Source organism: Acyrthosiphon pisum, chromosome X, assembly GCF_005508785.2.
Source record: "Acyrthosiphon pisum isolate AL4f chromosome X, pea_aphid_22Mar2018_4r6ur, whole genome shotgun sequence".
Classification (NCBI taxonomy): Eukaryota; Metazoa; Arthropoda; class Insecta; order Hemiptera; family Aphididae; genus Acyrthosiphon; species Acyrthosiphon pisum.
Genome location: NC_042493.1, coordinates 105,080,469 through 105,097,385, shown reverse-complemented (window position 1 = coordinate 105,097,385; position 16,917 = coordinate 105,080,469). Strand labels below are relative to the sequence as shown.

Sequence of the window (16,917 nt, the reverse complement as noted above, 5' to 3'; positions counted from 1 at the left end):
TATAGGAATATTCTATTGAAACAATTTTTGAAATATATGAAGTTATATAATCAGGAATATCAAAAAAATATATAAAATTGAACATCAATTATCATTCATCATATTAACAATTAAGAGGATGTCAGCGTACTATTTGTTTTTTCTCTCTGGCTCACACGCAACATAGACAAAATGCATTTACGCAAAATCATTTTTTCTATGTGTTTAAGCATTCTTAGAGTAAAGTCACCCATGACAAAAAAGATAGAGAATAATACTTTTGAGGGAATGACATATCGATTTGTCTAAATATTGTCTCAAAATAATTTAAACATCATTTAAATTTACATTTTTTTATTTATTTTGAAAGTCAAATACAGTCAAATAATAATAAAATATAAAATCGATATGTCATTCCTTCAAAAATATTATATTCTATCTTTTTTGTAATGGGCGACTTTACTCTAAGATTACTTAAACACATAGAAAAAATGATTTTGCGTAAATCCATTTTGTCTATGTTGCGTGTGAACCAGAGAGAGAAAACAAATAGTGCGCAGATACTTCTTAAAGAATATACAAAATTTAATATCTTAGAATCTACTATATCTACATAATTTAGATATCAACCAAATATTAATATCGTATATTTGCTATGTGGGTTAGACAATAGCTAATGTTTAACAAATAATAAATATAAAAACAAAAATTTAAACTCTTACTTAAGAATATAGTCTATTAAGTTATTTTCTTAAGTATGTCCAGAATATATTTAAAATTAATATAACAGTACTAATATTACTATGTATATGTCATAGTAATGTTTAACAAAGAATAATATAAAAAACAAAAAAATGGTATAAATAACAGTAGGAAATACAACTAATAAAATCTGAAATAAACTGATGATTAGACAAATTGAAACAAATATACTAATATGTATGTTAAACATTTTTTTTAAAAACATTGAGTGTCTGTAGTTCGATATGCATCTTCTAATTTTTTAACATGGTCTTCTTGGGTTTTTAGCATAGCTTCGTCCATTTTTTCCAACTTTTCAAGACTATTAATTATGTATAAATTAATAATTAGAAATAATCAAAATGGGTATGTAATACTTATTTACTTACCAATCGTTAAGTTACTTTGCATTGTCTTTTGCGGATTTCAACTGTTCATTTTTTAATTCCTCAAATTATTTAAACCAAGAAGGTGCTTTATTGTTAGTTTTATTTAATTTTGCATCAGCCCAGAAGTTGGAGATTCTTCCATTAGGCTTAAAGAAGTTTTCGATGATTCACAAATTGAAATTTTGGAAGGTTCGGGCAGTGGTCTTGCAGCTGATGATTTGTGCAATAGATCTAAAAATGTTGTATTAATAAATTATAAAATGTATAAGGATGTAAACTACAAGAACAAATATTTTACATTTAGTTTTGTTAATCAAACTGTATTTTTAACCTATCATTAAGTATAAACATATATTTTATTATTAAATTCATTAATTAACCTCTGGGTGGAGAAACTGTTTGTCCCGTTGTTGGCGATATGAATTTTCCATAAAAATGTAGTATTGACATTTTACACTACCACTTCCCTTACCTCGGAGCATCTCAAACTTACCAAAAACAAGTTAGTAAACATCATCACTTTTCATCACACTGCCTTGCACTAAAATTGTGATTTTTTCCCCTTAATTTCATTAGAAATTAGTAACCACAGTTCCATTTATTTTTGTATTTTGAAATTTCTCATTATAGGATTCTCTGAGAGCAATCAACAATTTTGTAGCTGCTGCTGTCTGAGCCTACAAAAAAAAAAAAATATTATATTTATAACAAATTTTGTATATTTTTTTCAATTATAAATTCATAAATGTTTTTCTTTTCATTGGTAACATAAGAAATTTAATAGAATATTCCCATCAAGTTTTACTACCTCGGTAAGTTACGCTATATTTATCAGTGATTATGAGTTATGAATTATGAACTACTGGAAATCCAAAATTTTAACTAAAAACTGGAAAATCCTTATGTGTATTTTGCAAATGCAATGACATTTAAAATCCATGACTCATAAGTTCTTTGACACTCCAAATCTTCTATCTACCTACTTCCTAAGCAGGCCTGTTTGATTATTCCGATTAATCGATTGTTACATTAATTCAAACTTCATAAGTAGTTACCTATTCACTTCAAATTAATCTATTACGATTGTAGATGGTAAATTCATATAACTACACATACTTTAATAATTACCTATACGAATTACAAAAGAAGTTGGTTAACGTCTTACACTGTTATAAGGTTATATGTACATTTCAATTAAAAAACATCAGACATAAAAAAATCAACACTGTTTCTCTTTTATTAGCTAACTTCAATGTTAGACGGGCAATATATGATACTGAGGTATAATCATCAATTATAGAGGTACAGTATTGTACAAAACAAAACAAAACAAAACAAAACAATTTAATAATACTATAGAATGTTGATATGATAGTATGACATTTTATTACAATTTTTTAGACGTTAGTCATATAAATACACTAGATCAAGGAACTTCTATCTTAGAACTTACATAATCTAGATATCAACCGAATACAAGATCATGTTGAACGTACAGTCGTCTGTTCCAAATTGTAGCTCACCTATCAAGTTAAAATAATTTTAAAATACACTGTTGGTTTACATTTTTTTTAAAAAAATGTATGAAATAATATACAAACTTGTAAAAAAGAACTTTTGTGACACTAATAATCTGCGGGAACTTCCTGATATTTTTCCCATTAGCTATTTTTCTAAATGATTTCCAAATACTAGAAAAAATAAAAATAATAATAAAAATACTAAACAAGTAATATAATATATTAATACTAAACATTTTAATATAAACTAAATTTAACCTACAATTACGGTATGCCATTTTTATGTTATTAATCTCAGCATTAGAAGCAGTGCATTTGATTTCAATTATTATTTCTTCTTAGTGTGAATATCATTAATTATAGAATTGTGAACATCTTCAGCAAGAAATTCATAGTTAGGCATCATGAGTCAACCAGATTTCTCATATTTCCTCTCAGTTTGCATTTCAATTCGGATGTTAAATCCTAAAATATATTACAATATTAATAATTATGGAATTAAGACTCACAGCATGTCATAAGCTGAATACTAAAATTGTATACTAATTACTTTGCCAAACCTTAGTCTTGAATTGAATTTCAATTGTCTTTGAGAATTAACTCTTAAGGCCAAGACTTCTACTGTCTACATTTCGTAAGTTCCTTACCATTCTATAGCTCTACACAATATTTGAGCATCACGACATCGATCAAATGGATTGGTTGGACGATGTGTTGGATTAGACTACAACAAAATAGAATGTTTTTCAATACACATAACATAAAATATACAGTAGTGTTTAGGTATCGTTATTGAACTAATATTACAATGTAAAATGAATGGAAAAATTAATAATAAATGACTGTTGGTTACTGGTTATAAAAATTAATATTGATTAAGAAAAGGGCGTATATATCAGCCATTTTTGAATAATATGAATAGCAGATTATAAAAGATAATTATCATGTTATCACCAGCGGTTAGACCTCGCAGACCACTAAATCCATATCTCTAAATTCTACAGACCACTTATGTCTTTCAAATTTGTTTAAAAAAAAAAAAAACACATTATTAACACAATATTATGAAAATGCCCACAATCAGCGGACGACTAAATATTTCAATAAAAATAAAAATGAGGACTGGATTCGAATCATTAGTGATTATCAACGTATTCAAGAAATACCCATTAATAAGAGGTTTATATTTAAACATTAAAATATCATTTACATGCATTTTACTGAGCGTGATAACGACACACATACCTACAATGACAATAACCTACCCTCGTTGGAAATTAGGTCTGTTTATTTAATAAGACGCAATAATAATGACAATATTACTACGTATTTATTCTTATTTGTAGTAAACTGAATCTATATAATATATTTACTACTTATATATTCTATATAATCATACAGCGACAATACGACCTTATACTTTTGTATATTACAATTATAAACTCAGAACATTACAAATATTGTTCAAATTTTTCTGTGGACCACCAAATTTTTACCCTGAACCACCAGTTGGTCATCGCTGATCTAAATCATAGGCTTTTAGCGTAATTAAAATGAGTATGATGAAAGTAAGTGTTTATGAAAGCAAGATTTTAATGAGGTATATATAACATTATATTATATGTATTATTGCTATATTTCAGAACTTACTATTCATGTATAATTATTAGTTATATATAATTATGTCTATTGGAAAAAGTTATTTTGTACCTATTTACCTATTCAATATTTATAAAAAAATTTCTATATCTACTATCTAGCATGCCGTTAGATATTTCCCTTTTATAAAACAGTTAAGACAGCTGTATAAGTAAACAGACACCTATTGATACCTATCAGGGATGCCTTGTAATACAGTCATATATAATTTATTTATATCAATCAACATTAAATAATAAAATTACTTATAGACTTAGCTATGGTATAATTTCATTATAATCTTAAAATATAAATTTAATATAAACAAAACAAAATAGAAAAAAAAATGTTGAATTTACTTTTTAAGTTAAGGGGCCTCACCAAAAAATTTGTCCCGGGCCTCGAATTTCCTAAGTAAGGCTCTGCTATTAACTAATAATTAAAAACTACAATTTCTCATTTAAGATTGGTATTTTGGGACGCATAACCACATTATTGTTATTATTATGTTTGTTTTGTCAGAGAAAATTATGTGATTACTTGAGTGAATGTCAAAGGTAGTACCATTCTCGTTTTATACAAACTCATTTTTAGTCCGAACCAACTTTATTAAGCATTTTTTACAATATAATTCAATGAAATTTAATTAAAGTTTGAAATTTAATATAAGATCAAATGTGTATTTTTTTGTTTGTTATTGCCTATGTCTTACAAATATGAAACAATTAACAGGAAATGTGTGCTCAGCAGTTCATGTCTAGCATACATATGAGCACCACTATACACTCTCGCAGAAACCTGCCTAGTCACGACATAGTTTGATATTAATAATTTTACCTTCTAACCTATGACTGAAATAATAAAATATTCTACCAACACACCATAAGATCCATGAACTTTACATCCAAGATGTTTCATAGTAGATAAGTTTGTACTTGCACCATCACATGTAACATCCCCAATCTCGAACACCAACATCTTTTACCACTGTAATTTTAGTAGTTACAAGACTAAATTGTAGAATTACGGAACTTTAAGATTTTAAAAAGTAAGTAATTGGACATTTCCACTTACCCTTGAATCCAACCAACATAAAAACCAAAGCTTCTGTGGCTAGTCTCCCGCACTTAATTTTTTTGGTTCACCATCAATTAAACGGTCCAATTAAAACATCAGTAGGTTCAGCCAGTTCAAGAATATTATCTAAAAAATGTGTTCTTAGAAAAATAAAATAAAAGATGATAATTAAAGGTATTAATATAATTCAAACTTTAAGTACCATCAACAATATCATTAGTTTAGGTAGGAATTCTTATAGTTGGGTTTTTTCTAGGCTTCTTAACTGCAGTTTGGTAGTATGCAGGAAACTTAAGAAATATTTATGAAATAGCGTTCAATCTTAAAAGTGGTCCGCTTGCATCTAGACGTATTTGATAGTCGTTGCTTGTAAAATGAACACTGCAAATTCTACTATATTGTAATAGTTTGAAATATTTTCGCCTTATGGCTTCAACCCATTTCTCTTTAGTGTGTGGAAATCTAGTTTTGTAATAATAAAAGGTGATAATTAAATGTACAAAAGGTTTTAATTTGGATTGTCAAATTTGTTTCAAACAGATAGGTACTTACCGAAAAAAAATGTACAGACTATTCAGATGTAGACCTCTTTTGGCAACCATACGCCAACAAGAACTTACCATATTATGCGAAAAATCACAGGGTAATATAGGTAAATGAAAGGTTTAAAAAATTGTAAAATTGAAACTTTTACCTACGTTTAAACGTAATCCATTCTTTATTATCTATGGTGGCGTCCCACAACACGGTATCAGTATCGCCGCAGTAGTCACGATATCGGTGCGCCAGCCGTCGTCAGGTGTGCGTCCCCTATCCCTGATGACTGAGTACACATCACAGACTAAGATATATATATATATATATTATACATATTATATATTAGATATATACAAATATACATATCTTAGTCCGTGATACACACGCCGATCGCCACCACCTGTAGTTTTTGCTGCACTCACACTTCTTCTTTAATTTTCGGACCAACTTCGTCAAATTCGCATCGACGCCGCCAAATTGCAACGACGCGCAATAACCACATATCGAATTTCTACGTTGTATTAGCGCCGACGCTTATAATTCGCCGATAACCATTGTATTCGTATCGTACATTTTTAAGCTTTTGTCATACATCTAAACTTATCTGCTGGATTATTATATTTTGTCAACACGGTTTCTATCTACTTTTTTCGCACACATTTATATTCAATAAACAAAAAATATCGTTGTTTGCGAGAACTTAAATTCGTACTTGATAACCTGGTAAATCGTTATCACGAAGACTGAAACCGTGATAACGACGATACCCTTGCGTACTATCACAGAACAATACTATACTCTATCCAGAAAAAGAATTCCCACTTTCGCGCACGCAACTGAGCCGCCGGCGAGTGTCGGCTGCACTGTGATCGGTCGCCAGTAAGTTGTCGAAAGCAAATACTATATACGACGTATATAGTATTTGTTATTACCTATTGTGTTGTAATGTATACTTTTTATTTTTACCATGTTTCTTGTACTTATTGTTCTGCACCAAACTCAACGCCTACGTCCTATACAATTTTTCGTGAAAACGATGCGATATTATTGTTCAATACGTATACACCAGCTGCGGCACGTCGGCGGCGGCGGCGACACAGCAAACATCAGCTCCAACTGGTGACAACAGACATCCGCGAACAAGAAGAGTTTTCGTCAAGCGAGTGGGAATTCTTATTCTGAATAGAGCATAAAACCAAAAGGTAACAAACATCGATGATATCATTGTTACATGATATTGTTCTATGATGATAGTGATACACAACCGATAACGTCTAAACTCTGGGTAAAGATTTCCCGTCCAATCGATCATTATTAATTTCTATAATATAGTTAACTATGATATTATAAATTATACTTTGACCGATAATATTTATTTTATTGATTCATTGAAACAATAATTACCTAATTATCTCCGAAGCTTACGATTTTAATACAATGCACAATAATACAATATGTTTAAAATAAATTGTATGATCAATTACAGGACCAGGTCTCAAGCTCAACGTGAAAGGTACTAAAGGTACTAGAACCTAATTACTTAATTTATGCGACTGAAAAATCTCCACAACTCCATTATATGACATACATTTTAGTTAATTAAATTTTTACATGCTTATTATTGACTGAAATTTATTTTATTTATAGGTCTAACAATGATTGTGACAATGGTGACTTGGGTTTATCCACGGCTTCAACCAAAAAATGTGAGTAACATTATTCATTTATTTAACATCATACTTAATTTATAATAATATACACAATAATTATACTCTATGCACATTAAGATCTTAATGAGCACAAAGTACCTTTAGAGTTTTTTATTTAAGCCTTAAGTGAATTCCACCTGGTGATTTTCTATCTTTTGTCTTTGTCTAACACATGCAGTGATATAGGAATTTATTATTTTAGACGTTTTCTTTGCCAAAAATACAATTTTATTGGTCTAATGAAGCTATAAGAATTCTGAAAACAGATTTAAAATTGTTGTCAAGTCTACTTTCTCATATTTTCGATATTAACCCCAAAATTTCTAAAAACGTTATATTAAACAGGAGTAATTAAAAGATTTTCATTATTCAATTTTTTGGAGAATTTGAAATTAATTTGATTGTGGAAAGCCGATTTCGAGTAGACTTGACCACACATTCAAATATGTTCTTAGAATTCTTATCATTTCCTCAGATCAATCGGTATGTTTTACAAAGAACACGTCTAAAATCTTATGTCGCGCGTGTATGTCTAAGAAAATTCACCTGGTGGAATCCCCTTAAATGTTGGTTTTTATGGCCAATTTTTTTTCTGGTTTCTTGAATATAATTATAAATGTTTTCTACGCCTACATTTACACGTGATGTTGAAAGCACACATTAGTATTTATTTTATATATCCAATTTCTGTAAGCTCTACTAGTCTACTTTATATGATTGTCAAGACTTGTTTGATAAATTTAAGTTTACTTATTCTGACAAACATATTATTGATTGAAAATTATTTTAATTTTAGCTATCGCCATTATTATCAGGAAATTTTATCATTAAAAATAAATGCAGCAGCCGCTTCTTCATTGAGTAAAAAGTAAATATTATTCATTTATTAAATATTGTACATTATTTGTGGTTAATTTTTAAAGAATTTTTATGATACTATATTCTCACAGAGAAGACATAAGTATAGCAAAATACATTATAAAGAATAATCATGTATTTAATGTATCCGGTACATTGATGTGGAAAAAGATGGAAATGGATAATGTAAGCCTTATGAAATACGTATATTTTAAGTTATAACAAAGCTTTGACTTCTTAAAAAATGTTTACTCAGTTCCTCAAATTCACTTTTTTGTAAAATACTTAAATGTGTAAAAGTTCCTACAATAACAATCATGAATATTTTCAACAACTAAAATTTTCTTAATGACAATAATTTGTACTATCACATTTTTTTTTTTTAATATTGTTACAATAGTCATGTTTTTTTATCTTGTAGGTTTGTAGAGTTTGTACGTGCCAATCAATGAAAGAGAGATATATAAAGCATATAAAATATGATATTGCTAAAAACCATGAAGAAAGATATCCATTTAAATCAATCCAATTAAATCAAAAGTCATGAAACTATTGCTACATGGGTCTGTACCTACTTTGTTTTATTTTTTAATTTATATACAATATAATAAAAATTGTTTTAATAAATTTCTATCTTATACATATAAATAAATCAAAAACCATGAACTAATTTACTAATGTATTAGAAATTGTATTTACAAACATAAAAAAATAAGGCTAAATTATAAAAAGATGATAATATTATAATGTTAAATCAATTAATGCTATGTAACATATAGTTTAGATTCTTTTTTCTTGTCTCTTGATTTTTTTTACATCACCTGTTTAGTTCCAGTTCACATTGCCTGATTATCATATGAATATAATAATGTAGGAAATTTTATATTACACTGTGGTCATTGCATGGACATTTTAAGTAGACATTTATAATAATATCAGTGAATATTTTTTCATAACAATTCAAAAACATAATATATTTTACAAAAAATTTCTCAGCATTTAAAAAAATATCATATAAATAAAGATTGCAATTCAATAGATAACTTTTTGTTTTCATACTTACAAGTTCTGCCACACCTAAATTAGAAGTATCTAAGTTGGTTAAAAATGAATTAAGACAAGTTTCGCATTTTGTAGTCTTAAGTAGACAACGGCATATATATCCTGATGTGTAATAAATTACAATTTCCACAAATTCTGGAGATCTAAATACATAGAAAATAATATGTTTAGGTAAATTATAATCAAGCACAAAAAATGTGTACTATTGTCGAATGAAGAGTAACTCTAAAACCTTCAGCCATTTCTTTAGTTAGGTGAATTAATTTTGTTTAAAAACTTCAATTCCCAACAATTAAGCCAAGCTATACCATCTAACATCTTTTATAGTCTAAAATAAAATGTATTGGTATGGTATTATGATCAAATTATTACTATAACAAATTTTAATTTAATAACTAAAAAAAAAAATAAATGAAATAATAGGTGATAAAATATATTTTATAAAACAATGTTTTCCTCACATTAATATCAGGACATTCATGTTAAATTCTCCAGGATAAGGTCTGTTGAGGCAATCAAATAAATTATTCAAAAATATTGAAAATTTAGGAGTTAGTCTTCTATCTTCCAATTCTTTGGCAAAACGCTTTCTGTATATAATATATTCAATCCTATCTAAACTGATTAACTAAATATCTATAATCATATAAATTTCATTAATACAATCAAAAACAATCATCATTATAATAGAAAAATTACCTGGTTTATAAATCATACTCCTATTTTGGCAAAACTACATGGGTTAACATGTGATTCATTAAGTTTTGGACATACCCTTGTATTACTTGGAAGATTTTTCTCTTCATTGTAAAAAATTTGTTAATGGCTCCATCAAACTAATCCAAAACTAGTCGAAAGACAACAAATTATTATATTTTAATTTCTTACCGTGGTATATTATAATCTACTGCGTCCATACTATTCAAAAACAAATTTATTAGTAGGTTATAGATTAACTCTTTTGCCTGAAGGCGATGCGAATAAATTTAAATTAGTGTCGTGTATCGGAAAAAACAAATTCTGTTCTCATCGTGAGGATTAAAAAAAAAAAGTTTCACTACACTAAGTTCACCAGTTATTCCAAATTTTGTCCACATACGCCTACTTGATTTAGTTAGATCGCTTATGATTGCTGTTAATTTAGCACCAGTATGTTCAGGTAGGTAATAGAATTTGTTTGAACTATTAATTTTACCAAAGTCACACTATTGGTAGCACCTTTAGCAGCAAAGCATCCAATAGGTTGAAAGCAGTTTTCACTGAGACAAGAAAAACCAAATACGATAGTACGGTAAGGTGTAGGTGTTGTTACGGTTGTTGCGGTAGGTAAGCAATGGCAGCATCATGGAGGGGGGCTGGGTGGGCCACGGCCTCTCCTAAATTTGTCTTAGCCACCTCATTACAAAATAAAACATAAATAAATTTTCTTTAAAAGAACAGATTATAAAATCGAAATTCCATACTTCTATATGACTATAGTGCGTTTTATTATAACTGTGACTCGACGCTAATGCACTTCGTGGCGGTTTTGTCTCAAACTATGATCGAAAAAATGTGTAAAATATTCGTTATCAATTTTAAATTTGCCGCGCAACTTAAAGCAGCTTTAGAAGCACTAATGAAAAAACACCACGAGGCGCGTTCGCGTCAAGTCGCAGTTACAATGAAATGCACTATAGGTAATATTATGGCAACAAAATTTGAGGTATTATTAAGTAAGTAGTTAAGGCAAATAAGAATAATGGGTTATCTGCCCCTCACAGTGTCACCCACCAATTTTTGAACGGAAGGGTCTTATCAATGTTTTTCTGAAACCAGCACTTTCTCACAAGTTCGTATTCTGTATATATTAATTCGTGACTAAAACTACACTCATGACAAAATAAACAGGTATGCTGGCAACTTGAACCAACATGGGATGCTTTTTTCCGCTTAACATAAATAGTGTTATCATGAATACTACCACAATTATTAATTATTCAACTACAAAATAAACGTATCTATGTACATTTTTTGTTTTATTATTTTTAAGTGTACTATAATATTATAATCCTGTATATAATTATGTATTTTAAATTCTAGTAACAGGGGTACGAAACTCTGTGAATTGGCACCATCGGGCGATTGTAGCCTTGAACACGGTCTCCAGGGGGGGGGGGGGCGTGGCATACGTAATCTATGATAAAAGTAAACAGTGGAAACAACCCGACCCCGCGCAGAATACCCTACCTATTAGGCGGAAACGGTTTTTCAATACGGGTATAACATCATGTCAGTGTTACGGAAACAGTTTCATTGTTCGGACTTCAGATCATAGGTAAACACTTCACCCATCAGCTGATCGAGTTTCGCTTCTATATTGTTCTATACTAGTAAGTAAATTTCCGTAAGAATTGTGGAGGGGAAATTATGATAACAATGACTATGATAAACGGAGAAAAGCATCCGCCATGTTGGTTTGAGTTTCCAGCACACCTGTTTATTTTGTCATGACTACACTTTTGTAGGTAATCATTTCATGTAGGTACATGGTTAAGGATATCGTCTATCGTGGTATCGTGAAACGTCTATAATTTATTGTTTTTGTCTCGAAGTTTTTACTGTTTCTGGTCCTATCACCTGTCATATATATCGCCATTCTGGACGCTATTTTTAGTCGATTAAACATTGTTTAATTTGAATTTCAATTGTCTTCTAATTTTCATTGACATATTATAATTAATCAAAGAGTAATTTGAGTAATTTTATTATAGAAAAATGTCTGCCGATGAAGAAGCATCCAAATCATTACCTTCAAATTCTAAAACCATTGCAGTGTCAACTGAACAGAATAAAGAAGGTGCTGTCAATACCAATGCCGGTGCATTAAAAGTTACTGATGAAAAAGCTCCAGCTGCTAATGAATACATTTGTCTACACATAATAACTAGCGATTTTACCAATGAGGTGCGCTTCCGTGTAAAGGCTGGCTCGGCTTTTATTCGCCTGAAACGCTCGTACTGCAGCAAGATGGGTTTTGAGGTGGACCAGGTGCGTTTTATGTTTGATGGTTATCGAATCACCGATGATGATACTGCATTAAAGCTAGGTATGACGGACAACGATATCGTTGAAATTTACCAAGAAAAAACTGGTGGTGGCATGTAATTGTTTGTAAGCATAAGTTAATCGTTCTGACCGACAATTATTTGTTTTTAATCATAATTCTTAATGTATTGTAAATGAAAATTAAAGTTTTTTAATTGATTGTCCTTTATCTACATCTGTAGTTAATTTAAATGACCATCGGTTATTAAACAGTGTCATGTTTAACTGAAGTTTAAAACAATTTCTAATTAATAAATTAAAGAATGTAAATTAAACAAATTGTCAAAAACCACATTTTATTTTTCATTATTTTTTATGTATCCAAGATAAATATACCTGAACTAATAATTTGTTATAAATACATACGATAAAAATAAATTATATGATTAAATAAATTGTCAATAACATAATTTCTGTATCCAAAATACTAGTATCCTTTAAATAATGATCTACCAATTATAGAGGTAGGTAATACAATTTAAGTTCCTTTTCCTATACATTTTTTTTCAATAATTAAGCCAATATTGGATAATAATCAATAATATTTTGTATTTAATGTAGATATATTTACCTATTAACTTTCCTGTGTAGTTTTTACTTCATTGTACTCTATTTCAGTAATGTAAGATGTGGCAGAAACAAATATAAACTATCTATGAAGGTAGTACATGCTACCTACTATAGTTTGTACTGATTTAACATTTGGTCACTGGACGGGTTTCAACTACGCGAGTTAATCGTGGATTAAACCCGAAAAATTAATTTATATACTCATCATTATTTTAATAAAAATAAATAGATAAATAAAATAGTTATCATACTATTTTAACTATCACCAAATAGGTATTAAAGGTAGCGATAAAATAATGATAATTTTCGCTAGGCTAACTGAAAATTAGTAGCGCACTATATCGCTACATTAGGTGTATTGTAGTGACGCTAAGTTAATCGCTAGTATTAAAGTAGCGTCACTGCAATTAGCGCAATACCGACCACTAAATAGTGGAAAACTGTGGTACGTCCAAACCTGATGAAAATTGTTCAAGGGCTGAGGTTACTTTTATATGAAACATTTAATAAGTGCAACGTACAAATAACATAATAAATTTATATTTAAATGTAATAGGCACCATGGTTTTATCTCCTTTTCTTGCTCTTGAATATTTCATAGATGTATCTAGTGCACTCTTCAACGCTCCGGGCCAGTCTAAATAGTTCATTGAAGCTAAATGCCTAGCAGCTCCAGTCAACAACAAACTATAAAGAGATGCAGATGCACCACCAATTTTGTCTTCACTGATGAATGCCAAAGAATATAAAACACTGGCTGATGACTGAATAGTTTAGTGGTAGGTTGTTTAGATTGGTAAGCAAGTCTAAATCATAATTCAATTTTTCTTTTTAAGATTTAAAAAAAAATAATATTTGTAGTAATTTACCAGAAGCAAACCGCAAAATAGTTGAACTATTGTCGCCATCTACTAAATCTCCATAACCTAACCTGATCCAGTCTGTTTAAGACATCAACATTTTTTAAAAGATCTTCTACAATTTCTTTCAATATACTTTTTAATATTAATCTTCCTTTTTCTGATATACATACCCCTAACTACATACATTAATTATTATAATACATAAAAATATCTTTATAAACCTTTGCACCAACATATAATCCATTTATTTTTAAATTAAGTTTGTGTATGGTGACTACTAATATAAGTGAATAAGTAATATGAGTATTAAATTTCCTATCATTACATACAATTTAGATTAATAAATAAAAAAATATTAAATAAATCCTGATTTTGTTTATTTAACCAATAATAATTATTACGGAAATTATTGAACATAAAGTACCTATTTTATTATAGCAAAATAAATAACAATATTTTTATAAAGTATAAAATTATAATTTATAAATATTTAAACTTAAAAGAAGAAATTTACATTTCATTATTTATTCATTACAAAAATTATTTTTGTTTTATTATATGAATCAACTCCAAAGACAGTTTCCGATACATTTTGAAGTCAAATATAATTTGTTTTTAAGAGTTCTTCAAATTTAAAACTTAGTTTGTAGATATAATAATGTAATACAAAGCCACACCTACGCCAAGGTGAATTATTATGTATCTGAATAAGTCTAAATGCCTACTTAAACAGAAAAATTATATCTTTTTTTATGTACTCAGTTTTTAGCTTTAATTCGTTCATAATAATTAGATTATTAAACTTAGTTAATACTTAATATTTACTTTAGGATCTATATCATCAATTTTTGGATTTTTTATATTTTCAGACTACTGTTTTTCAATTGGTTTTATGCTCGTATGATTTCCCGGCCAAGTTAATATATCAAGCTGATATTTTTTCATCTATATAACTAATCCATTCTTAATTGTCACTTACATCAATAAAGCTTAATTGAAATCCATACATATTTAGAAACACAATAAATGTTCCCGCAAACATACGGCTAACGTCTATTTTAAGTTCATCTATAAATTGTTGTTAAAATAAAAAATTATTATTTAAAGTGTTACACGCCTATACTCAAGAAAAGATTTAAAAAAATATGTAGATATCACTAGATAAATCATAATTCATAATTATTATTATTTATATTTAATACAGTCGTTAGTTCAGTGGTTCTTAAACTGTACTCTGTAAAACCTTAAGGTGCTACAAGAATTTGTATAAATAAATTGTATTAATTTCTTTATACAAAATCATTATAATATTTTTGATTCTTAAATCTTGAGGATACCAAAAATGAAAATGAAATAATGAAAATAGTACTGTTGAGTTACATTAATAAATATGACATAATTAGGAACTTGGATGGCTAAGCTTAAAACTCTTTGCAACAAAAGCGATCCAAAGTGATCCTAACTCAATATGTGATAATAATCCAAGATTATTCACTATTAAACAAATTACACTAAATTCTTTCAAACCTAGGTGCTACAGATCTTATCTACTGCTAAACGGATGATAATCTTTCACATCACATGCCTATAATTATATTCATGATTATTAGTTTGATAAATTGTACATAAATATAAGTTTACTAACTACCTGTGTAATCATATAACAAGACATTGGTACCTAAATGAATACAAAAGGTACCAAAAGTTTGAATACACATCAGGTCTGGATTAACGTTTAGTTACATCTCACATGTTAGATACATATTAAATATTTTCCTAGAATGTAATAGAAAAATGTGTGAATGTATTCCTAATTTATACAATGAGAATCAGCATTCATGATGTGAAAAAAATTCTATTAGATCATGACTAATCATAGAAAAAATTCAATAAAAACCAGTAAAAATTATAATGAGGAATACGAAAATATTTATTTAATATAAATTATACATAATTTACACATTTTTATTTAAACAATCGTAATCGTTGGGTTTTCAAATTTTTTTTTGTACCATATACTCGTAAAATTGCACGGCAGCGCTGCACCCATGTAAAGACACTTGGACACTGTGGCGCACACTTTGAAAGCCGCTGAATTAATGTATAGGTATATTATTTTATAAGGAAAACCGGAAAATCAAATCTCTTCAGAATGATATTAAATGACTTAAACTTTTACGTCATATACTAAAGATGAAGGTTTAGAAAAATTGTCTCCTAATTTTGTACCCATAAAAAATTAAACTGGTTAACACTTTTACTATAAATAAAAAGAGCTAAAAACTTTGAAACATAATCAATGAAAGAATTCTGTTTAAATGTGATAGCTTTATTAAATATTGTAATAAAACTGCAAAACGTTTAGTTATTATTAGTTAATATGTATATCATCATAAATTATTTTGACAGTGCATAAACTCAAAAAAAAATGTATTTAATTAATTATTAAAGAACTAAACTATTATTTTGTTAGAAACTATATTATAATAAGGCTATAAGTTAAATTTCAAAACACACGTCCACACTTACTTTCAAAAATCATACACTCATTATTTCTATTAAAAAAGGTAATATGAAAAAACTGCACGTTCAAACATAATATTTATAGGTATAGCTTTATTACTTAAACTTTGAGTAAATTAAGATGTTTCCCTAAAAGTAAAATGTTAAAATAATGTAGGTACCTTTTTTTATATACTTGACTATAAAGTTTTAGGCATATTACACTACGATAATAATTAGGTAGGTATTAATTATAAGTTATGAATATTAAATAGTCCAGTGGCTATAGTTATGTTATTATTCAAAAAAAGCTTAAATTAAATAAAATTTAATACACCCACCCCACTTAACATACCAAAAAGGAGATACATTCGACCCCTACTGC

At 28.4% G+C, this 16,917-nt stretch overlaps 1 protein-coding gene and 1 long non-coding RNA gene across 7 annotated transcripts; one reads left to right on the top strand and one right to left on the bottom strand.

The window, feature by feature from the left end:
* Nucleotides 1–1,008: 1,008 nt before the first annotated feature.
* Nucleotides 1,009–6,631, bottom strand: LOC103308462. 4 transcript variants are annotated; one of them, XR_001678977.2, is made up of 12 exons: nucleotides 6,039–6,631; nucleotides 5,897–5,959; nucleotides 5,547–5,806; nucleotides 5,342–5,470; nucleotides 5,149–5,254; nucleotides 3,180–3,353; nucleotides 2,892–3,094; nucleotides 2,711–2,800; nucleotides 2,563–2,632; nucleotides 1,490–1,786; nucleotides 1,110–1,340; nucleotides 1,009–1,042 (listed from the first exon to the last, which is right to left on the bottom strand). It is a non-coding gene; the product is annotated as an uncharacterized LOC103308462 (long non-coding RNA). The 4 variants fall into 4 exon arrangements; XR_510445.3 differs by having other exon boundaries at nucleotides 5,897–6,631; XR_510446.3 differs by having other exon boundaries at nucleotides 1,603–1,786; nucleotides 5,897–6,631.
* Nucleotides 6,632–6,773: 142 nt separating this feature from the next.
* LOC100572760 (small ubiquitin-related modifier) lies at nucleotides 6,774–12,994 on the top strand. Of its 3 annotated transcripts, none has more exons than XM_003242435.4 (6): nucleotides 6,774–7,083; nucleotides 7,529–7,587; nucleotides 8,387–8,458; nucleotides 8,541–8,634; nucleotides 8,870–9,011; nucleotides 12,264–12,994. In XM_003242435.4, the coding sequence occupies exons 5-6, from the start codon at nucleotides 8,992–8,994 to the stop codon at nucleotides 12,655–12,657; spliced, it is 414 nt and encodes a 137-aa protein (XP_003242483.1). In that variant the 5' UTR covers nucleotides 6,774–7,083; nucleotides 7,529–7,587; nucleotides 8,387–8,458; nucleotides 8,541–8,634; nucleotides 8,870–8,991; the 3' UTR covers nucleotides 12,658–12,994. The 3 variants fall into 3 exon arrangements, with proteins under 3 accessions (XP_003242483.1, XP_016657525.1, XP_016657524.1); XM_016802036.2 differs by lacking the exon at nucleotides 6,774–7,083 and adding an exon at nucleotides 7,114–7,394; XM_016802035.2 differs by lacking the exon at nucleotides 6,774–7,083 and adding an exon at nucleotides 7,114–7,403.
* Nucleotides 12,995–16,917: the final 3,923 nt, after the last annotated feature.